Raw genomic sequence first — 22,515 nt, 5'->3', positions numbered from 1 at the left:
CTTTGCAGGCTGAGAAGATAAAAAAGAAGAGAAACACACTCTTCGGCACCTTCCACGTGGCCCACAGCTCTTCTCTGGATGATGTGGATCACAAAATTCTGACTGCCAAGTGAGTAGCACCTGCTGCCTGGCTCTGGTGACATCCACCCAGCCTCTGAGCTGGGGGAGGGCAAAGTCCCCACCCAAGTTGTACTTCTTCTCTGGTCCAGGGGCAGTGCTGTTCTCCCGCCCCAGCCTTTACCTGGCTCCTACCTTGCCCTTCTGTGTGTGACTTAACTGTGGTTCTGACCTGCACCCCCACCCCCACCCCGCTTGCTCCTCTGAGAGGACTCATTCCTGCTGGGGCTCCCAGGTGCCCATGGCTTCACTTGTCTCCCCATGCTCCAGGCAAGCTCTGAGCGAGGTGACAGCAGCACTGCGGGAGCGCCTGCACCGCTGGCAGCAGATTGAGATCCTCTGTGGCTTCCAGATTGTCAACAACCCCGGCATCCACTCCCTGGTGGCTGCTCTCAACATAGACCCCAGCTGGATGGGCAGCTCGCGCCCCAACCCCGCCCACTTCATCATGACGGACGACGTGGATGACATGGATGAGGAGATTGTGTCACCCTTGTCCATGCAGTGTAGGTGACCTCCTGGCTGTGGGGTAGGGAAGGGGCCTCTGAGGCAGGGGCTGAGAACTGTTGGCCATAGGGCTGAAACAGCTTCTGGGGCAGACTCCGAGGGTGCACAGTCAGTGGTCAGTGCCGGGCCATGGTTCCGACGCCCAGCTCCCATTGGCTGGCTCTCCATAGTGGTGCTCTTGGTGGGGTTCCCTCACTGTATGTTCTGTCTGCCCCTTAGGGGCCATGTGTTCAGTGTGTCTCCTTCACTCTGTGTTTTCCAAATCCCTTTATCCTCCTCTCTCGTCCCCATGTGCCCTCATAAAAACAATTTCCTTTGGTGTTTCATAATACAAAAATGGTATTTATTTTTGCCTTCCAAGTGCTTTTGTGTTTTCATTTTTATATTCTTTATTCTTAATTGCTAAAGGGGATGAGTGGGATGATATCTTTTATCTCTCTGCCTTTTTGTGTGAGGCCCCATGAAGCAGTCCTCCCTTAAAGAGACATAGCCCTAAATCCTCTAAGCCAGAAAGACGTTCTTGTCCGGAGGGATCTCCTGCACAAGCATGTCTGGCTTTCCACCTGAGTTCTTGGACCTCTGCACCCTTTCCTGGGCCTTCCCTCCCCTCTTCTCCCCTCCAGTGGTGAAAGCTGAGTAGAGCAAAGTCAAAGAGACAACTCTGTGTGGGAAAACTTCTGCAAATGAGGGGCTGACCTCTGAGTGGCCCATTTGAAATTTTCTTTGGACCAGGGGCGATTTTAAGGAAAAGCTGTGGTCCTGGGCCCATATACCATGGGGGGCTGGCTTAGGGGCTCAGTTTCAGAAAGCCAGATTCTTTCATCAGGCTGGATTCCAGCTCCAGACAGGATTTGTTTGTAAATTTGTTCAGCAATAGGTTGCCTGTGGCCAGACTGTGTTGTTACAGCGATGTGATACCCTATCAGGGCTTTAATCAAAGACCCAGCAAGGCTGGAATCACTTGCAGGCTGGTCTTGATCCTAAACGCTGTTCCATGGAGTGGGAGGGAACTTCATTAGCTCTGAGCCATCCACCCCTTGCCCCTGGCCCTCCCCTGATCCCACTGAAGGGTGGGCTGAAGCCCTCTGTAAATTAGATTCTCTTCTCCTTTTGGCCTGGCTGTTGGACCCTAGATGCTGCCTGGCTGATGGGGCGTAGGTTCAGTGACCGCTCTCTCTGCTCAACATCTGGTGGCTCGGATGATCAGTCCCTCTGGAAATACCCGGGTTTGAGGAGCCCCTTTGGGGCCTTTGTTTTTCCGACTTTTGGGACTAAACCAACACACCTACCCTCTGAGCCCCTTCCCCTGCCTGCCTCACTCCCCTGCCTGCTCCCTGTCTTCCCTCAGCACTGCCCCTACTAACTGCTGGGAGAGGTTCGGGGGGTGAGAAGGATCAGCCTGCTCAGCTGAGGACCAGAGGGAGAGCACACATGGTGATGGAAGCCTTTGGCTTCTCTTTTCAGCTTAGCTAGACAGAAGTCCTGGTGGCCCTTCTTCCAGCTGGGCTGGGATGGAAAGAGAGAAGGAAAGATCCTTCTCCTCTTTTCTCCTTTTCACATTTCTCTCTTTTCCTCTCTTCCCCCTTTGCCTCTTCTCATTCCATGCTGCGTCCTCCTCTTCTGCCTCCCTTTCATGCCTTCAAAGCCACCAGCCGTAGAAGCCTTGTCTTCCCAGCCGTCCATCACCATGGAATCGTGTTCTCTCCCCTGTGGCCTCTCTGTGGCTCCTGGCACGCTTGTCACCTGGCTCTTTCTCCCATCTTTAGGGAGAAGTCAGTGTGGCCCATCTCTCAGGGTAAAGGAGGAAAAAACAAAGGTAGAAACTCTGCTTTCAGCTGGAGCTGGACGTGAGCCCAAGGGGGATGCTCTAGTACTTTCCCAAGTTACCCAGTGTCCACATATCCCGTTCACTGGGCATGGTGGCCGTCATCTGCCAAGAGCCTGATTGGTAGCGTTGCTCCAAGAGCTGGCTCTTTGTTGCCTGCATGCTTATTAGAAGAAATTTGGAAAGTGTAAAGTGTAAATATGAGCATAAAAAAAGGGCACCTATAGCCCCACCCTATTTGAGTATCTTCTCTCACAGTCTTCTGAAGTCTGTGGAATTTTAAATGATTTTTATGTGGTCGCGGTAATAATGACCACTGCTATTTATTGAGCGCCATGAACTGTGCCAGGTACTTTAAATGCGCTCTCTTGAAGCCTCACAACAACACTGCAGGGTTTTATAAATCAGGACCTAAAATCGGGAAGTAAGTTGCACAGAGTCATGGCTACAGGTAGAAAGGCCCCATTTCAGTCTTTTGTGTTTCATAGTTTGAGATGTTTCTTTTGTGTCTAATTTTGTATCCTTTGGTTTCCCCTGAGCACTTTAATAGGTATTTTTGTATGTTTTTCAAATCTTAAGCAGCATTTTTAATAGTTTGTCAGCAATCAGATATACCATCCTTTTCCCCTTGTTCAACTTTATGTGTACTTTCATACACTTATTAATTCATATGTGATGAGCGTGTTTATGTATAAACCTTGTCCGCATTGAGAACTATTTCCTGAGGTTGGCTTTCTAGAAAGGCTGGTTCTTAGTGCTCTCCCGGACCTTGCCCCACACCCCTGTCCCAACCTGCCCTGCCTGTGTCCTCCCACTCACCCCCTGCCTCTCCTTTCTAGTCATGGTGACCCTCGTTCTCCCTCCATTGTAGCTGCCACTAAAACTGCCCTGGGCACCTCATCGTTAATCTCCCCTTCCTTTCAGGACCCCTGGTGGGAGGTCTTTGGGAGGCGGTGCCCCATTCTCCAGATGGGCACCGAGGGCCCAGAATGGCCCGCAGCAAGCATCTCACTAGGGGCAAACCTGCTTGCCTGCCAGCCCAAAGGAGGCTGGCCCTTCCTCACCCCTTCCTTCCTCTCTTTGCAGCTCCCACTCTGCAGTGCAGTGTCCGGCAGCGCCTGACAGAGCCGCAGCATGGCCTGGGATCTCAGAGGTTGGTAGAGGGCGAGGCTGGCCACTTCTTGACAAGCCGGGTCTCTCTGCGGCGAATGCGCAGCCTTTCATCTGGACAGTCTTTCAGTTCTGAAGGCCACGGGACCAGCTCTCCATCTGCCTCTGCTTCTTCTTCCTGCTCCTCTGCCACCACCACCACCACCACCACCACCACCTCCTCCACCACCTCCATCACCACCGTCCATGTCCACCCTGTTTATTACCATCACAGCACTTCCTATTTCCTCCAGATGGAGCCCCACCCTGACCCACCCCCTTCTGACAGCAGCGCTGTGATGCCTGGGCACTCAGAGAGCTTGGGGTATTGGCTGTCTCTCTTCTCTTTCTTTCCTGCCTTCCTTCCCTTTCTGCTGCCTTTACCTTGGCCTCTGCCTGCTGGCTGCTGCTTGCTCAGCTGTTGGGGGACGGGGGGAGTGTGCTGTGGGGCATCTTCTCCTCATCCTGTCCTCTCTCAGCCCCGGGGCTCCTTCTTAATGTCAGCCTCACTTCCCGCAACTTTGTGCTCTTCTCTGTGTGGGGTTTGCTGACCCTAAAAATGAGGACAGCGCCCCTCCCTCATGGTCCTCTCACACTTGGGCCTAAACTATGCACCTTCACAACCGCTGTTTCAATGGAGGCCTTGCTTCCTTTGCTCCTTTGATGGAACATTTATGAATACCCGTTCTGGGCCAGGCTCTGTGGGGCATGGGGTTCATATGTGATAAGATACAATCCCAGCCATCCAGGAGAGGTACACAGATAATTAGGGAACAATTTGAGAAGTGCTACGGGGGTGTTGAGGAGGGAGTGACTAGCAGTGTGCAAAGGGTGGAATGTTTCATGGAAGAGATGACATTTGCGACAACACCCGGTGTGCAGGAGAGGAAGAAAGTGTAGTCTAGGCAGAGGAAGCCTGACACACAGAGGCATGGAGGAACAAGAGAATAGGATGTATTTGTGGTTAGGACCTTGGATGTGTGTTGGTTGGAAGGGGTGGCAGATGAGGCTAGGAGGAGGAAGGGCTCTGAGGGGTGCGGTTTGGGCCATTACCCTTTAAGAGATGGAGGACTGCAAAAGGATTTCTAAAAGGAAGAGAATCAGATTTACATTTTGGAGATAGGGGCCTGTATGAAGAAGAGAAGGGGAGAGTACAGAAACTGCAGAGTCACTGGGGTAGACCAGTAAGGGGGGTAGTGAGGTCTAGGGGTGGAAAGGAGAGGATTAATTTGGCAGGTGTCTGGGAGGGGTGGAGGAGAGGGAGGAACCTAGGAGGACACTCAGGTTTCTGGCTTGGGTGACTGAATGGAACTGAAGGGAACTGAAGAGGGGGAACAGGTTCAGGGTTTTGAGCAAGAAAAGTTTATCGGTGGGATGAGCTTAAAGTACTCACTTCAAGTTACCTTTCTTTTTTTTTTTTTAAAGATTTTGTTTATTTATTTGAAAGAGAAAGCACAAGGTGGGGGTGGTGGTCAAAGGGAGAAGCAGGCTCCCCACTGAGCAAGGAGCCCAATTTGGGACTCGATCCTGGGACTCCAGGATCTTTTTTTTGGCGCAAAGATTTTTATTTATTTATTTGACAGATAGATCACAAGTAGGCAGAGAGGCAGGCAGAGAGAGAGAGGAGGAAGCAGGCTCCCCACTGAGCAGAGAGTCCAATGCAGGGCTTGATCCCAGGACCCTGAGATCATGACCTGAGCCCAAGGCAGAGGCTTTAACCCACTGAGCCACCCAGGCGCCCCAGGACTCCAGGATCTTGACCTGAGACAAAGGCAGTCACTTAACCAACTGAGCCACCCAGGTGCCCCCACTTTAAATGTTCTGAAGGGTCAAGTAATTTTCCCCTCGTCCCACAGCTCATTAGGAACAGAACACAGTGTAGAACTTGACTTTCCAGTCTTGGAACACTCTTTGGGTATTTCCGTGCTTCCCAGAGGTCTCAGTAAGCGAACTCTGGAAGAACTGATGAGAGGCTTTCTCCCATAGCCTGGTCTAGCAGGGGCTGGGCCATTCCCCACTAATACCTAGGGTCAGAGATGAGAGATCCTAATAAGCTAGGATCAGAGATGAGAAAGCCTTGACCTTCCTTGGAACAAGCTTAGGGGAGCTTTAGAAAGTCCCTCTCCTCTAGAGGGACCTTTCTTCTTGGAAGTCGTGGCCTGGCCTAGCCAGCCCTGGCCTTGGGGTTGCAGCCTGCTGACTGCCGTGGATTTGTGGATTTCTGGTCGTGCTTCACTCTGGATGCCAGTTCCTCTTGCTCTGCTACTTCTGGATAGTTATCCATGAGGGCTGTTCCTTTGTCTCTCACAAAGTGGCTGCCTTTGCTAGCACTTTCACCCAGCACAGTGGCTCATTTTCATTCTCATCCTCATTGCCATCCAGAAGCTTAGGCAGGGAGACTGCCCCTCCCCGTAGAGGTGGAGAAGACTGGATTGGGGTTCAGGGTACTAGGGGATGCTGTGAATCCCATGCTCCAAAGGCCGAAGCTGAGGGCAGTGGGGAGGGAGGGCGGGGAGGTACCTGCACCCACCTGGCCTGTTCACTACTTAATTTTCTTTTGCACCATGCACCAGAGGACCATCTCTAAAGACAAACAGGCTCTCTAGTAAGGTTAGTAGCTTGGTATGGAAGCCCAAGGCAGCCCAGCCTGTGGGGAGGGACACCCCTGACCTGAGTGTCTCAAAGATTCAGGGAGGGAAAGTGAGCTTGCCTCAGCAGGCCTTTGACCTCCTGCATCTGCTGGAGCTTCCTCAGGCTCTTTTCTGGCTTTGGAAAGTCTCAGCTTTTAACTGATGACAAGGCACAGAGGGATGGGAATCATGGCTAAATGGGGCGTTGGGGTAAGAGGAGTGAGGCTGGGAAGGCCCCAACCCACTGACCGCTCTCCCTTGGCATTAGAAAAGTAAGCCCCTGGGAGCCTCACCTCATCAGGATAGAGGGCCCCTTTTCCCAGTGCGGTTGCTCCCCAGAACTGTCTCAGCACCTTGCTCTGTGGTCCATATGTATGTGGAAAAGGCAGGGTATGGAGTGGATCATCTTGGAACTTAGGGAAATGAGGGCATGTTTAGACAGAAGTGAGGACCGTATCAGATATACGAAACCAAATATGCAACCGAACATGAGTAAACAGTAGAGGATGTGGTTGAAACAATAGCTGTAGGATGGAGCGGGAGTTGGCATTATTCTCTGCTGCTCCTTGTCTCGAGGAAGATACTGGCCCACAGGGTAGCTACCCAGTTAATTGCTTCCTACAGAGAAATAAACCTCAGGAGCTATGAGTCAACCTTCTGCTTTTGCTTATTTTTGGGCCCTGGTGCCCACCCGAATTTTTGACCCACAGCCGCCTCCTTTCCAGGTCCTATGGTGCTCTCCCCTCCCACTCCTGATTTTTCCCCTTTGCTTCCTGACTTGGGTGTTTAAGTGTTTCCCTTAGCCTTCTCCTCTGCCCCTACTATGGGTTCTCCTCTGGGAAAGTAGAGGGAGAGTTTAGAGACTGGCAGGGGACCCCTGTATTTACCCTTTTGTCTGTAGAGGCAGGAGAGGAGGCATCTGGAATTGGTTCATGGGCCTTCTTAGGAATAGCCAGCCCCTTAGAGGGCCTCAGCTTTCTGGACTAACCTCTGTGTGTGCATGTCCAGTGTGCAGTGCTACGTCCCCATGATTCAGCCTTGCAAAGAAGTCTCTTAAGATTGGCCCACATATGGGTCTTCCAGCTTGACTGACCTCATCATCTTCCTTCCCCCAAACTGTCTACATTTCCGAGTGATTTGCCAACATATCAGATCCTCCAAACAGCCTTGCAAGATAATTGAATTGGTAATTTCTTCATTTGGCCAAAATTGAGGACCAAGCAAGGTTAGATGACTTGTCCTAGGTCACACGACAAGCCTCAAGCAGAGATGGAAATTATGACTTCTAGTGGCAGCTCTTCGGAACCACTGCCACCTTAGAGACCAGCGTCCTGTCCTGTCTTTCTGCACCTGCCTACACTCTCCCTTTCACAGAGCTCCGAAAAAGACCCCCCTTTCCAACTGCCAGCAGACTTTGGTTTGAACTCTGAAACACTTTCCTGAGTCCTGTGAGGGACTGCTGCCTGGCCTGCTGCCTGGCCTTTTGGGGGTGCATAAGGGATTATTTGCAAGGCTGTTCTAACCTTCTCCTCCCCAGCCTGGGTCAGGCCCACTTACTGCATGCGCCCTGTTCCTTGCTGCCTGGCCCAGTCTGGATGTGTCCCGGGGTGTGACAGGAGTCATTCAGGGAGGAAGGCGTGGGGAATGGTGATTCAGGGTAATGTGTGGGTTCTGTGTTGGTTTAGGGTTGAGTTCTAAGAAATCCAGCCTGCTATGGGAAGGCAGAGATTTTGTTGAGGGGGTGGATTCAAGCGTATGGTTGCACCAGTTTAGGACCTGGCCACTCAGCAGGGTGGGGTCCCGTCATTAGAAAGCCCTTTGCCAGACAGATGATGGTGTAATGACTTTTGGTTTTGCTTCTTGTTTTTCTCTTCTTTCTCTATCACTTTTCCTTTTCTTTCTTTCTTTCTTTCTTTAATCCTCTTGGCCCTTCTTATTTCTTTCTGTTCCTCCTTTTGCCTTTCTTTCTCCCTGATTTTACCCTCCTCTCTCTCTCTTTCTTCCCCAACCTGTCCCCATTCCCTATTCCTGCCTATCTCTTGTCCTGTACTTATGGCATACTCAACTTCCTTCTGTTTTTCATCCTTCTCTCTTGCCTCCCTGCCTGTTCATCCTCTTTTTTCGCTCCTCCCCCTATTTCTATACCCATTTCCCACCCCTCCTTGTCTTCTCATGCTGTTCCTCTCTCTTCTTCACCTTTCTTCCACCCGCCTCTCCTGTATGTATCTCTTTCTTCCTCTCTGCCCTGTCTTGCAGGGATTTGACCCTTTCCGATTCGGAGTCCTCCCTCCACATGAGTGACCGCCAGCGTGTGGCCCCCAAGCCGCCTCCAATGGTCCGTGCTGCAGATGAGGCCCTCGGTGCCATGACTTCCAATGGCAGCCACCGGCTGATTGAGGGGGTCCACCCCGGGTCTTTGGCGGAGAAACTGCCTGACAGTCCTGCCCTGGCCAAGAAGGCACTCCTGGCGCTGAACCATGGGCTGGACAAGGCCCACAGCCTGATGGAGCTGAGCCCCTCAGCCCCACCTGGTGGCTCTCCACCTTTGGATTCTTCCCGTTCTCACAGCTCCAGCTCCCCAGACCCAGACACGCCATCTCCAGTTGGGGACAGCCGAGCCCTGCAGGCTAGCCGAAATACACGCATTCCCCATCTAGCTGGCAAGAAGGCTGTGGCTGAGGAGGATAATGGCTCCATTGGCGAGGAGACAGATGCCAGCCCAGGCCGGAAGAAGTTTCCCCTCAAAATCTTTAAGAAGCCTCTTAAGAAGTAGGCAGGATGAGAGTGGCAGTGGCGGGACAATGTGTCCTTCCCTGGTCTTCTGCCCCCCTTCCTCCCCTTCCAAGATACCTGGCCCCTAGAGCGGGGCACGGGAGGGGCTGGCCCAGGGGCCTGGCCACTGTACATACCTGCCCCCCTCATCCTTGGGTCCTTCAATATTATTTATTAACTGACCACCATGGCCTGCCTGCCCTGCCTTTCTCCCAACCATGGGCTGCTGCTGCCACTCCCTCTCTACTTCAGTGCATGTCTTAGTTGCTGTCCCCTCAGCCCTCACCTCCACCTCTGGGGTCCAGCTTCTGTCTCTGCTGTCCCAGTTTTGAAGTTTGGTTTCTTGTTTCTCTGTTTCCTGCTTTCAGGCTCCTCCCTCCCACCACTCCCCAACTTCCCCTGGCAGCCTGGGGGGGAAGATAGGAGGAGTAACTTCCGACATCTGTGCCTCAGACATGTTCCACCCCACCCACGATGGTTCTGTTTGCCTCAGACTGGGGCCTAGGGCCCAATATTTGAGGTCTGTTCTTTGGGAGTGTGGTGGGCCAGAAGGAAACTTGGCCTGGAGCTCGCTTGAGCCTCTAGGGGTTTGTGGGGGAGTGGAACACATTCCTAGAGAACAAGCTACTAGAGAACTTTGAAGAGAGGCTAGGCTAGGGGGTAGGTTGGGAGAGACTCCTCTCTTAGTTGGGGGATGAGTAGAAGCCAGATGTGTGGGCCACAGGGCCATCACCTTTTCTCTCTTCTCTCACCTACACCTGCCTCTTTCTTAGCCCTGCTCTCCCACACTGCAGGAGGGTTTGACTATAAGAGGTGCTGCCCAAAAGCTCTCTAAGCATCAGTACTCCTGGAGCTCAGGACAAATGGCTCCCCTGGCCATGGGAGCCTCAGTCATGATACAGGGCTCTAAGGGGGCGCTGGAGCTATTGGGCAGGATATTGTTGCATTTGAACCAAAAAATCATTTTTAAATTGAAAAAAGAAAATCTCCTGAATTTCCCAAGTGCCTGCACCACATACTCCCCTTGTCAGACCCCATTTTCATGTTATGGCATAGCTTGGGCCAGAGGCTCAAAAAGGACACAGCTGGTTTAGGGAAGGGGGTGGCTGAGGAAGATAGTGTAGCTGAAGACAGCTGTGTGACCTCTTCCCCCACACCCTTCCCACCCTCTAGGCAACTCTCTCCCTTACCTGTTTTTGCTATGGCTGTAAAGGTATTTTCCTTTTGCCCCACTCCTTCCCATGCCTTTACTCTGGGATCCTATTTTGGGCCTGGGGTGCAGGCACCTGGGGCTGGTCTTAGGAGGGTGCTAGGCTGCAGACTGCCTTGTACCCCCTGGACACCCTCACATGGTTTTTCTGTGTTATTTCATAAGACTCTTTGAAGTCCAATAAAGCATGTAGGAGATTTTAACCTCTGCTGGCTTTGACTCTCATTGTGTTCTTCGTGGCATTGGAGACAGGATGAAGGGACTGTTTCCCCTTGGACAGGGAAAACTGAAACTCTCATACACATACCCAAAAGGTCTCCAGAGAGGGCTGCCAGTTGAAATACCAGATGTCCCAGTTGAAATACAGGATGCCTGCCTGGTTAAACTTGAATTTCTGATAAAAACTTTTTTAGTGTAATCATGTCCCTGCAACATTTGGAACACATTATTTTTGTTTGCCAAATCTGACAACCCCATCTTTGGGCCATCCTTACCCTATCTATCCTATGGCTTTGCCTATCACCTATGACTTTTAGAATTACTTCACAGGGAGCTTGGTGGGTAGTGAGGAACCGATGGAAAGATCTTATAAAGGGATGGCACATGAGCTTTCATGATAATCAGTTTGTGTCGTCCAGATCACAAGCTTCTACATCACTCTTGTGTATTAACGTCTCTTACCTATTCTCACTCCCCTCATTCAATCACCAAGCACTGTCCATTCTACCTCCACTGTTTCTACCACCACCCACTGGAGAATTATAAAAGCAAATGGGCCACGGCTCTGCCTTGGTCTGCTCAAAACTCTTCCAGAGCTCCCACTCCCATCAGGATAAAATCAAACACGGGCTCGCAGGACTTTCTTCCAAGGACTGAGTGCCAGATTTCCTCCGATATAGGAGCGTGGGGCTCCCGGCTGCCTCCAGCTATGGATCACAGGCTGCAGCTCACATCGGATAGCAGTCGGGTTATTATATTCTAACAGTTCTCAAGGCAAGAAAGGGTTTTGAATGGTTGGGTTTTTATTTCAAAAATACCTGAACCATCTTGACTAAGGCCGGGGCGCGCCAAGGAGAGGGGCGGGCCCAGGCTTGGCGGGCTGTGCGCGCAGCGCGGGGTTCCGGCCCAGAGTTGGCTTTGCCCACAATCAACATGGCGGCAGGAGAACCAACCGCCTTCTCGCCGGGCTTGCCCATACCCAATGTGGCCATGGAAAAGGCGCAGTTTCCAAGGTCCTGCCCGTAGTCAACATGGCGGCTATCTGGCGAGGCCCGTTTGGGGCTGCGCTGGCCCTGCCCACGAGCCGGGACGCTGGCAGCGTCGAGTAAGCGTCATTCGAGCTCCGTCGCGCCGATTTTGCGTCTCGGGTGGCGGGAGCGGGAAGGGGATTCGGATTGTCGCGCCTCCGCTCCGTGGAGGAAAGTGTTCTCTGGCTCCGAAATCCAGACCTTGCACCTGAGCGCCCCCCAGGAACCCGACCTTTCGCACTCTACCACCTTCTCGATCCCGCCGGCGCCTCTGAATTGCAGCCCCGTCTCGAATCCTTCAGCGCCTCAGCCGCTAGCCGCGATGCATGTGATCAAGCGAGGTGAGACGCTGGGGAGGGGGCAGCAGGTTACTGGGAAGCAGGTAAAGGGGTCGTGGGCTGCTGCCGCCCTTGGAATTGGCCACGCCCGCCCACCTCTACCGCTTCCCGCCCGGCCCGCCGCGGCTTCCCGCCCTGTCAAGCCCGCTGGGCCTCTGGCTTGCGTCAGTCTGTCCCTCCCGTCCCCCCCCCCCCGACATTCGCCCCCCGCTGGTCTTCAGCATGAGCCCCCTCTGCTTTGTCATCCTGCCGCCTTTCAAAAGAATACTACCTCCCGGGGCGCTTGGGTGGCTCAGTGGGTTAAGCCTCTGCCTTCGGCTCAGGTCATGATCCCAGGGTCCTGGGCTCGAGCCCCGCATCAAGCTCTCTGCTTAGCCTCTCTCTCTCTCTCTCTCTGCCTGCCTCTCTGCCTCCATGTAATCTGTCTGTCAAATAAATAAACAAAATCTTAAAAAAAAAAAAAAAAAGAATACTACCTCCCCTTTATCGAGTAGTTACTGTGTGCACCGAGCATTTTCGGGGCAGTATTTATTAGCTCCGCTTCTCGGGTAAAGAATCTGAAGTGCAGAGGGGAGTGACTGACGCAAGGCCACCCTCGATGGTGCGGCCGGGTTTCGAACCCAAGGCTTACGTCGGAGTGTCCTGGAACACCCTGGGGCTGGTGACCTGTCCTAGGAAGTGGGAGGAGCCAGAAAGAAGGGACTTGTTCTTCAGTTTCCTGATCTCTTTTGTGGGGATGTGGGGTGAAAAAGAACAGATCTTAGCCACAGACATGCCTGGAATTTGCCCTTTGTGGGAGGTGTGCGGCCAAGTTTGGGACTGGGGCTACTGATACCGAATCGGAGTAGGAAGGCCAGGACAACTTCCGACAGGATGGGGACTGACTGGGAAGAGCCAGGGACTCGGGTTCTTCCCCAGCAATTATTTCCCGTTAGACTTGCCGAGTTCCTCCTTTGTGCCAGATCTTTGCTTGTCAGTGTGAAATTATAAGAGGAGACAGCCCCTGCCTTGGCAGAAGGTTTAATCAGATTGGAAAAACAAGAGCAAAACGTGTGTCTAGCAGAGAACTGTAAGCAGGTGGGAACAAAGTTGGACTTGAATCTGCTTGCCTCTGTTAAAACAATAAAGTTATTTCAGAATTGTAGGCACTTACTTACTGGTTGACTGACTGGTGGTTTCCTCCACTAGCCGGTTATCCATTTCGAAGATGCGGACTTTATGCCCACACTTAGCATCGGATTTGCCACAAACAGGAATTCAAAGAGTGAATGAGAAAAATTATTTTAAAATACAGGATTTAATGGATTCTCTGGGTAGGCAGGTGGTTGATTTGGTTTTGTCCAGGGAGTTTAATAAAAGCCAAGAGATAAAAGAAGTGGACAGTGATGGCCCTTCTTCCAGTTTTTAGTATCTTGAGAACATCATTCTCTGAATTTCCCTGTCCTCCATTTTAGCTGATGAGACCAAAAGACCAGAATACACAGTTCACTTCTATTGGTCTGTTCCGGTGAATGAAAGAAACATCTGGTTTTTTAGAGCTTTAGAAAAAGGTATGGAAGGATGAAGATTCCCTTTTGATAAGTCTGTAACAAATATGAATTGAAAACTTGTGAACTTAAATTCCTGGAGTAGGTAACACCCCTGTGTTGTGTTTTTAACCTTAGGGTCTACTTTGAAATACTGTAGTTTAAAAAGTACTACCTACAACAAGCTCTAAAAGGTGGAGCTTATTTTGTTTCTTACTCCTTCAGAGAACATAATTTGATCCAGATGATTCTCAGCTAGATTCTGCTCGTGTTGCATTCAGCAGAGCTTGTTAATTTACACAGTTATACTTGAGTTTATTTTATTTTTGAACAAAATTTTTAAAGATTTTATTTACGTATTTCAGGCAGAGTGTGAAAGAGCACGAGACGGGTGGTTGTTGGGTGGGGCAGAGGGAGAGAGAGAAGCATACTGTTTGCTGAGCAGGGAGCCTGGAGTGGAGCTCAGTCCCAGGACCCTGGATCATGACTCGAGCCAAAGGCAGACACTTAACTGACTGAACCACCCAGGTGCCCCTTATTTTTTATTTTTAATGTGCTCGGGGTTTTTCTTTTTCTCTCTTATTTTTGGCTTACCAATGAATAGCAGACTAGCTTCTGTCATTTTTGTTAATTTTAATGTAATTATCCAGGAGGGCAGCTGGCAGTCAACCTAACTTGTGTAGTAGCCCTCTTCCACTTATTCAGGGTTTTGCTTTCCACAGTTCCAGTTACTCCAACAACTGTGTTCTGGAAGCCGATGATCCTCTCGAGTACTGTCAGATCAGTAGTAGCCTAAGTGTACATCAGAGGGCCTACATCTTTCACCTCACTTCATGTCATCACAGAGGCAATTTATCATCTCACATCATTACAAGAAGGGTGAATACAATACCACAAGATAGTTTGAGAGAAAGACCACATTCACAAAACTTTCATTGTAGTATACAGTTATAATAGTTCTATTTTATTACTGGTTTTTGTTGTTTATCTCTCTCTTTTTTTTTTTTTTAAAGATTTTATTTGTTTATTTGACAGAAATCACAAGCAGGCAGAGAGGAGGAAGCAGGCTCCCTGCCGAGCAGAGAGCCCGATGCGGGGGGGGGCTGATCCCAGAACCCTGGGATCATGACCTGAGCCGAAGGCAGAAGCTTTAACCCACTGAGCCACCCAGGCGCCCCTATTGTTTATCTCTTAATGTGCCTAATTTATAAATTAAACTTTATCATAGGTATGTATATATAGGAAAAAACAGTATATATAGGGTTTGGTACTTTTCTGTGATTTCAGGCACACATTCTGTGATTTTAGTCTTGGAATGTATCCCCTGCTGCTAAGGGAGTACTACTGTACTTACTGAATGTGCTTATATCTTGCTAAGGATTCTGGGGGAAATAATAGAGGAAGAAAGCAGCTTCATCTTCAGAGATCTTATGATTATTAGGGACATAGGAATAATCCACATGAAAATTGTTAGATAACAGAAGGAAATAGTAGATGAGTTTCTCTTGCTGTCTTCAGATATTTTTCCTAATGGGAGAGTATTGTATTGCTCAAGGAGATTAAGGTTAAAGAATTAAAGTTGAGAACCATTGCAATAAACGCAGTGTAGCTGAGTTTTGAAGTGTGCTTTGTAATATAGTATATGGTTTTCAAAACTTTGGGTTGCAATCTACAGTAAGAATTACATTTTACATCATGACTGAGAACACACTAGTGTATGTGTGTGTGTGTACCAGTTTTCATAAAATGAAATTAACATTTCCAAATAATTCCTTTTAAAGCACCAATGTGTACTCTGGTAATCTCTCTTCTAAATCTGTTCTCTAGCCCTTCCTCTTTTTTCCCTTACTCCCTCCCTACTTTCTTCCTAATCACCTCTACAGCCCACTGTATTATCTTACAAATCTGTGTGGATGTTCTGCTGGCACTGAGAAACAGTGGTGAGGAAGTAGACCTGCGTCCTGTTTTCAAGGATCTTAATAATCAATTGCAAAAGATAGACACATCAGAAAACTTAATATAATAAAATACGATAAATACCCTGGTAGGTAAAGTAAAGGCTGTAGGAGCCCATTCGTTCAGTTATTCAGAAAGTGTTTTTTTAGTATTACTTTGTGCCAGGAACTGATTTAGGTACTGGAGATTACAGCCATGAACAAAACAAGCTAAATCCCTTTTCTCATGGAGTTTACATTCTTGTGTGGGTGAGAGTGGTAAGTATACATAAGAAACAGGCAAACGTAGGAATCAGTTAATTTCCAGATAGTCATTAGGGAGATCATGACAAGTAAACCCATAATAGAGGTGATGGAGAAGGTAATCTTGAATTAGATAGTCAGGGAAAGCTCTCAGGAGTTAGCATTTGCCCTAAGCTCTGAATAATATTAGGAGCCAGCTATGTGAAGATCTGTGGGCTGAGCCTTCCAGGTAGAAGGGATTGAAAGTTTATACCTTGTAGAAGAGGCACATCCTTGGTCTTACGGTATTAGCAATCTTGCTGAAGAGAGAATTAGAGAAGATAGTTTATTTTATTTTATTTTTAAAAAGATTTTATTTATTTGTTTATTTGAGAGAGAATGAGAGAAAGAGCATGAGAAGGGGGAGGGTCAGAGGGAAAAGCAGACTCTCCCCTGAGCAGGAAACCCAATGCAGAACTCATCCTGGGACTTCAGAATCATGACCCGAGCTAAAGGTAGCCGCCCAGCCAACTGAGCCACCCAGGTGCCCCTGGAGAAGACAGTTCATAATCAAGAGGAAATCAGACAATTAGTATTCTAGAAGATTTCAGAAGAGGAAGAGGTCACTGTGAGTAAGTGTTCGGGGCAGGTCTCGTGGATGTGGTGAGAGTTGAAGATTAAGTAGGAGTTAGATGTATGGAAAGGTGGGAAGAGGGACTTGTAGGCATAGCAAGGTACAGGTATTGATGTGAGTATGGGACTGGGAGGCCCTGTTCGGACTTAATGATGTTTCACTGGGAACAGGTGAAGAGGTGGTAGGGGGCCAAATTAAGGAAGACTTTGCTTGAGAGAAGAGGATAATGGAGGCAGTGAGAAACAAGGATTAATGATGTGATAAAGTTAGCATCTAGGGGTTGCAAAGTTGACTAAGTGGAATGATAGGCTAGAAAATGGTCCTTTAGACCATTAGTCTGCCTCCCCTTTCCTGTGCGAGTTAAATCAATTGCTATTGTACTTTTTGTCAGTTACCTGGTTAACTTGGCAGCTACAGAAATCTGTTTGCTAATATTGCCTTGTGGTCACCTGTCTGCTTAGTTAGCCAGCTGGTAGAGCACTGACGGCCTAGTCCCAGTGAGGGCCAGTAGATTTACTCTGTTGCAGAATTAAACCCTGCATATGTCAGTCTGGTCAGAATAGGAGATCACAATGGTGATCAGAAAGAGAAGGGCTGTCATTCAGTGCACGAGAGCCCGAGGTGTTTTATTTCGTGATAGTTTTGTTGATGACAGGTTAGTAGTGCTTACTGTTGATTTATTCTTCAGCCAGCCACTGAGCTAAGTTTCAACATACAGACATGAATGAGAAGGCCAAGTGTAAACATATATTTAATATGTTGTCCTTTAGTTACTAGTTAAAAAGGATGGGAGGGGCAAAGAGATAAATTAACATTTATTGAGTGTCTCTTGTGTATCACAGATAACTGTGATCATTGTTTTCCCAATAAGAGCAACTATTTTCTTTTTAAGATTTTAATTATTTATTTAATAGATCACAAGTAGGCAGAGGCAGACAGAGAGAGGGGGGAAGCAGGCTTCCCGCTGAGCAGAGAGCCCCATGCGGGGCTCTATCCCAGGACCCTGAGATCATGACCTGAGCAGAAGGCAGAGGCTTTAACCCACTGAACCACCCAGGTGCCCCAGGATCCTGATATCTTGGTCCCATCTTGTCTCACCTCAGTCTGTGTGCTCACTGGGGAGTCTTGGGATTTTCTCTCTCTGCCCCTCCCCCAACTCATGCTCTCTCTATCTAAAATAAATAAATAAGATCTTAAAAAAACGAAGAACTTCTTTACATGGTGTGAAGTACATTCAAAATCGTTTGTTACCTTAGAAGGGTATGTAAGCCAAATTTATCATGAAGGTGTTAGAATGGAAACAGGCTTTATTTTTTATTTATTTTTTAAAAGATTTTATTTATATTTGAGAAAGTGAGTAAGAGAACGAGAAGAGCAGGAGCACAAGTGGGGGGAGGGGCAGAGGGAGGAGCAGACTCCCCACTAAGCAGGGACCCTGATGCGGGATTCGATCCCAGAACCCTGGGATCATGACCTAAGCAGAAGGCAGGCGCTTAACCAAAGGCAGGCTTAGCCACCCAGGCATCCCTGGAGACAGGTTTTAAATCATTTAACATTTTGTAAATATTTGAGTTCCTGCTATGGGCTAGTCCTTGGTCCTTGGTCTGGGTGCTGGGGAATATATTGGTAAATAAAACATCAAAAACTTTTTCCTTCTGGAAGCTATATTCTCATGGATGAGTGGAGAGACTCACACAGTAAACAAATACATAAGTAAAATATATAGTGTGTCAGATGATACTAAGTGCTATAGAGAAAAATAAAGCATAGAATGAGAATGGGGATAAGAAGAGCACACCTGTGTTTGGGGAATTGCAGTTTAAAATAGGGTGATCAAGGGAGCCTTACTGAGAAGATGACATTGACCAAAGACCTAAAAAAGTGTAGATGGTCATGAGGCAAGGGTTGCCAGGGTAGAGGAAGCAAGGAATGGTGGGAAAGCAAAAGCTGAAATTGGGGAAGGGGCACATAGGACAGGTTGTGTAGGGTTCTATGGACTGTTAGAATGATTTTGACTTTAATTCTGAAGGAGATGATAAACCACTGTTAAGGACTTTTGAAGGGGATAATGACATGATTTTGACTTAAGTTTTAAAGAATAATTCTGGCTGCTGGGTGGGACAAAGGAAGAAACATCATTTAGGATGTTATTGTGAGAATCCAGCTGATTTATATATAATGTAAGGGAAGAAGGGAAGACTTTGTGTATAGAATCCCTACTTTTTGAAGATAAAACAATAATTTCTTGGGGCGCCTGGATGGCTCAGTGGGTTAAGCCTCTGCCTTCGGCTTGGGTTGTGATCTTGGGGTCCTGGGATTGAGCCCTACGTTGGGCTCTCTGCTCAGCGGGGAGCCTGCTTCTTCCTCTGTCACTCTGCCTGCCTCTCTGCCTACTTGTGATCTCTGTCAAATAAATAAATAAAATCTTAAAAAAAAATATTTCTTGATGAGTGTTGGGATCTGAATCTTTTATCTGTGAAAAAGCATCTCATGTTTGTCAATTTTTAAAGTTCATGTGTTGATTACCTCCGATTCTTTGATGTTGCTGTCTTAATGAGTGCTAATATGAAATGCATGGTTTGATTCTTCAGATGGCCGCCAAGAGCGGGTTATGTTCGACAAAATTACATCTCGAATCCAGAAGCTATGTTATGGACTTAATATGGATTTTGTTGATCCTGTAAGTAAATATGGTTTATATTTAAACCTTGCTTCCTATGATTCTTTCTATTGGTCCCTTATCTTTTATCATTTACTTGATAAATATTTTGGTTTGGTATTTTGGTTACGGCCTTGGATAAAAATATGAATTCATTGCTGAAAACTTATATTCTAAAATAAAACAAAATAAAACTTAGTTTCTAACTTTTGGTCCTGTGAGTTCGTTTCAGAGAATTATCAGAGTGAACAAAGAGAAAAACTTAACATTAACATTTCATATTAGAGACTTCCTTGGGTGAATTGTTTTATTCATAAGTGGAAAAGCCTATAGAAAAGCTTGTTTTGGATTTGTGGTCGTTTGTATAGGAGCTAGTTTGAAATTTGCTTTTTTTTTTTTTTTTAATAATGTATCTAATCTTTTTTTTTTTTTTTTTTTTAAGATTTTTACTTTTTTATTTGACGGAGAGAGACAGCGAGAAAGGGAACAGAAGCAGGGGGAGTGGGAAAGGGAGAAGCAGGCTTCCTGCTGAGCAGGGAGCCCAGTGTCGGTCTTGATCCCAGGACCTGAGCTGAAGTCAGCCGCCCAATGACTGAGCCACCCAGGCACCCTGAAATTTGCTTTTTTGTTATTTATGTAGAAATACATTTAAGTAATAGAAAGTAGATTTCATGGACAACATTTAAATTAAAGAGAATGCTTCATAAGCAAGTTATTCTGCTTTTCTCATTATTTTTTATAACTCCTTGCTCTAGACCCTCATCATCTCTAATCTGGACTGCTGTGGCCTCTAAAGTGTCTTCCTCTAATCTTGCCCTGTTCAGGTGCATCTTACACATTATTTCCAAAATGGTCTTTGAAATGGAGTCTCTAAGAACCCTTTTTCCAAAGCCATCTGTATTGCCCCAGCCTTATTTAGGTATTTTATCTGTATTGCTGTTGGCATTAATGCTGGCCTCCAAGCATTAATCACATGATATGGAAATTAATTATATGTCTCTGTTCTCACCTAGAATCAAGGGTGGGCTCTGTCTTATTCTTGTGATCTGCAGTGCTTGCCAAGTATGTAATTAGACACTTGATAAATATTGAATTGACTAAAATGTTCAAAAGAAAATAATTTTAAATGACTTTAAAATATGCTTATCATAAATTCTCTTTTATACTTGGGAATATAATATTATAAATAAATTATAAATAAGTATTTTGTTTTCAGCTGTTTTCTGGTGAGACCATTACTCTTTCTAAAAGCTGTCCTTGGGTTTTCTGTTTGTTTGGTGCTGCCTCTTCATGGCAAATGTAGTATGGCTTTTCTAATGGCTTTGTTGGTTTGTTGGTTTACTAAGTTTGCCATAGTCCAACATTCCGAAAGATAATTTTTCAGAAAAGGAACTTTTTTTTTTTTTCATAATAAATTTTATTGTTTTCTTCATTGCTCTTTTAAGGAGGCTAATGGTTCTTGGGGAAGCTCAAGTAGTTCTTGGTTTTGTTTTAATAGGCTCAGATCACCATGAAAGTAATCCAAGGCTTATATAGTGGGGTCACCACTGTGGAACTAGATACTTTGGCTGCTGAGACTGCTGCGACCTTGACGACCAAGCACCCTGACTATGCCATCCTGGCAGCAAGGATTGCTGTCTCCAACTTGCACAAAGAAACAAAGAAAGTATTCAGTGGTGAGTCTGAAGGAAAAAGTTAGAATTATCAGAAAATGTATAAGGCCCCTCAAATGAAACCTTAAATGTCAAAAGAAAAGTTGCATCTTATTTTAAAAATGTGCAAATTAGTGGCAGAGAAGGGACTGGAACTTTCTGGTTCTCCATGCTGCTGACCTGCTGTTTGAGAGTCATTGGGTCCTTTTCTTTACCCTTCTCCCTCTCTCTTTAAAAAGATTTTACTTATTTATTTGACAGAGAGAGTGAGAACAAATGGGGGAGCAGCAGGGAGAGGGAGAAGCAGGCTCCTCACTGAGGAGGGAGTCCCATGTAGGGCTAGATCCCAGGACCCTGAGATCACGACCTGAGCCGAAGGCAGAGGCTTAACAGACTGAACCACCCAGGTGCCCCTCCCCCCTTCTTTTTAAAGCCTGTCTTTAGGTGGTTGGTGGTGGTGTGCTTGAAAAAATTAGTAATATTTATTGATAAGTTCTTGGTTGAACAAAATATCCTTTGTCGCCATTGGCAAGCACTTTATTGCATCATTCCCATTTTACAGTTCTGGGAATGTGGACAAAGGAAGGTTAAATAATTTGTTCTGTATGTAACAAGTGATAGATGAAAAGTCAATTGGTAGACCCGAGATAGAAATCTTTTGGCTGTCAATTCCAGATCTTTATGTGGAGCTCAAATGTTATATCAGCCTCTTCATTAGATTTATTGTAGATACATTAGTTATCCCAGAATTGATCTATGGGTTCAAGACAATCCAATCAAAATGCCAGCATTATGTGTGCCTAAGTAAGTTTTATATGTAAATGCAGAGGGCCACATTCTGCTATGATGTCTTGAAGAAGAGCAAAAAGACAGGGCTTATTAACTGTTTATAGAAATGAAATGCTTGGGGTGATAGATTATGAATTTAAAGTTGAGTTTCTATTCTGTTGGGATAAAAAAAATTGAGAGGAGGTAATAACTTCTGTTGTTCTTTATTTTCAGCCAATAATTCTCAATGGTTTGGTGATCAGAATCACCAGGGAATCTTCTTCAAATTACAAAAGCCTATGTTTATGCTAACTCTGGGAGATTGTTTCCCTAATTTAGGCATTATTATGTGTTAATTCAACATGTATATGGTTATTGAGCACTTTCTGTGCTAGGCACTGAGGGACATTGGCATGAGAAAAAGGGTTTTAGACTATTACCGGAAGATTGAATTTGTTGTTAAGTGATTTTGACATTTATTTATTTAAAAAATTTTTTAGATGTGATGGAAGATCTCTACAATTATATAAATCCACATAATGGCAGACACTCTCCCATGGTGGCCAAGTCAACACTGGATATTGTTTTGGCCAATAAAGATGTATGTATAATGCTCTTCTGGTGAAAACTTTTTTTAGATTCTTTTTTTTTTTTTTAAACACATTTAAAAAAACTTAAACACTACAGATAGTGTAGGTAAAAAGTTATTTTCTCTCCTCTGAATTCTACTTTTCCTTTCTAGGGCAAGAATGTTTCATCATTTTTAAATATATTTTTCTAGAGCTATTCTATAATATGTGTGTGTTTGTGTATGTATACATATATATTTTTCCTTTTAGTGATAGTATACTATGCATACTGTTCTTGCTAATACTTTTTTCACCTATAGGTTTATCTTAGAGGTGATTCTATATCAACATTTATGAATCTATACCCTATTCTTTCTTTATTTATTTGACAGATAGATCCCATGTAGGCAGAGAGGCAGGCAGAGAGAGGGGGTAAGCAGATTCCCCGCTGAACCGAGAGCCTGATGCCAGGCTCGATCCTAGGACCCTGAGATCATGACCTGAGCTGAAGGCAGAGGCTTTAATCCATTGAGCCACCCAGGCGCCCCTACCATATTCTTTCTAACAGCTGCAAGGCCTTCCATTTTATAGATGTCTTGTCGTTGTACGTATATATAAGAATTGTTAGTGATGAATATTTGTTTTCCATTTTTTGTTGCAGTGAATATCCACGTATGGTAGGAGTTTTGCTCATAGATGAGTATATCAATAAGATAAATCCCTTCAGTGAAGTTC

At 46.6% G+C, this 22,515-nt stretch overlaps 2 protein-coding genes across 11 annotated transcripts in view; both read left to right on the top strand.

Annotated features, from left to right (window-relative positions):
* Positions 1-10,413, top strand: part of STIM1 (stromal interaction molecule 1) — a 190,912-nt gene extending 180,499 nt beyond the window's left edge. For 4 of the 10 annotated variants that reach the window (XM_004768190.3, XM_045071452.1, XM_045071453.1 and 1 more), the window contains 4 exons: positions 9-109; positions 388-623; positions 3,536-3,923; positions 8,485-10,413. In XM_004768190.3, the coding sequence (XP_004768247.2) occupies positions 9-109; positions 388-623; positions 3,536-3,923; positions 8,485-9,001 (1,242 nt within the window). In that variant the 3' untranslated portion in view covers positions 9,002-10,413. Of the gene's footprint in view, positions 1-8; positions 110-387; positions 624-1,757; positions 1,851-3,535; positions 3,924-6,171; positions 6,209-8,484 lie in introns of all 10 variants that reach the window. The other 6 variants (XM_013064305.2, XM_045071454.1, XM_004768192.3 and 3 more) reach the window with 3 other exon arrangements.
* A 1,052-nt stretch (positions 10,414-11,465) lies between these two features.
* Positions 11,466-22,515, top strand: part of RRM1 (ribonucleotide reductase catalytic subunit M1) — a 35,826-nt gene continuing 24,776 nt past the window's right edge. Inside the window, exons 1-4 of the mRNA XM_045071458.1 lie at positions 11,466-11,798; positions 18,724-18,812; positions 20,290-20,467; positions 21,712-21,812. Coding sequence (XP_044927393.1) covers positions 11,780-11,798; positions 18,724-18,812; positions 20,290-20,467; positions 21,712-21,812 — 387 coding nt within the window. The 5' untranslated portion in view covers positions 11,466-11,779. The remainder of the gene's footprint in view (positions 11,799-18,723; positions 18,813-20,289; positions 20,468-21,711; positions 21,813-22,515) is intronic.

This window comes from Mustela putorius, unplaced genomic scaffold (assembly GCF_011764305.1).
Source record: "Mustela putorius furo isolate JIRA1106 unplaced genomic scaffold, ASM1176430v1.1 tig00003987_pilon_pilon_pilon, whole genome shotgun sequence".
NCBI classification, from domain to species: domain Eukaryota; kingdom Metazoa; phylum Chordata; class Mammalia; order Carnivora; family Mustelidae; genus Mustela; species Mustela putorius.
The sequence above is the reverse complement of the archived record's forward strand: the minus strand, read 5'-3'. Positions and strand labels throughout refer to the sequence as shown.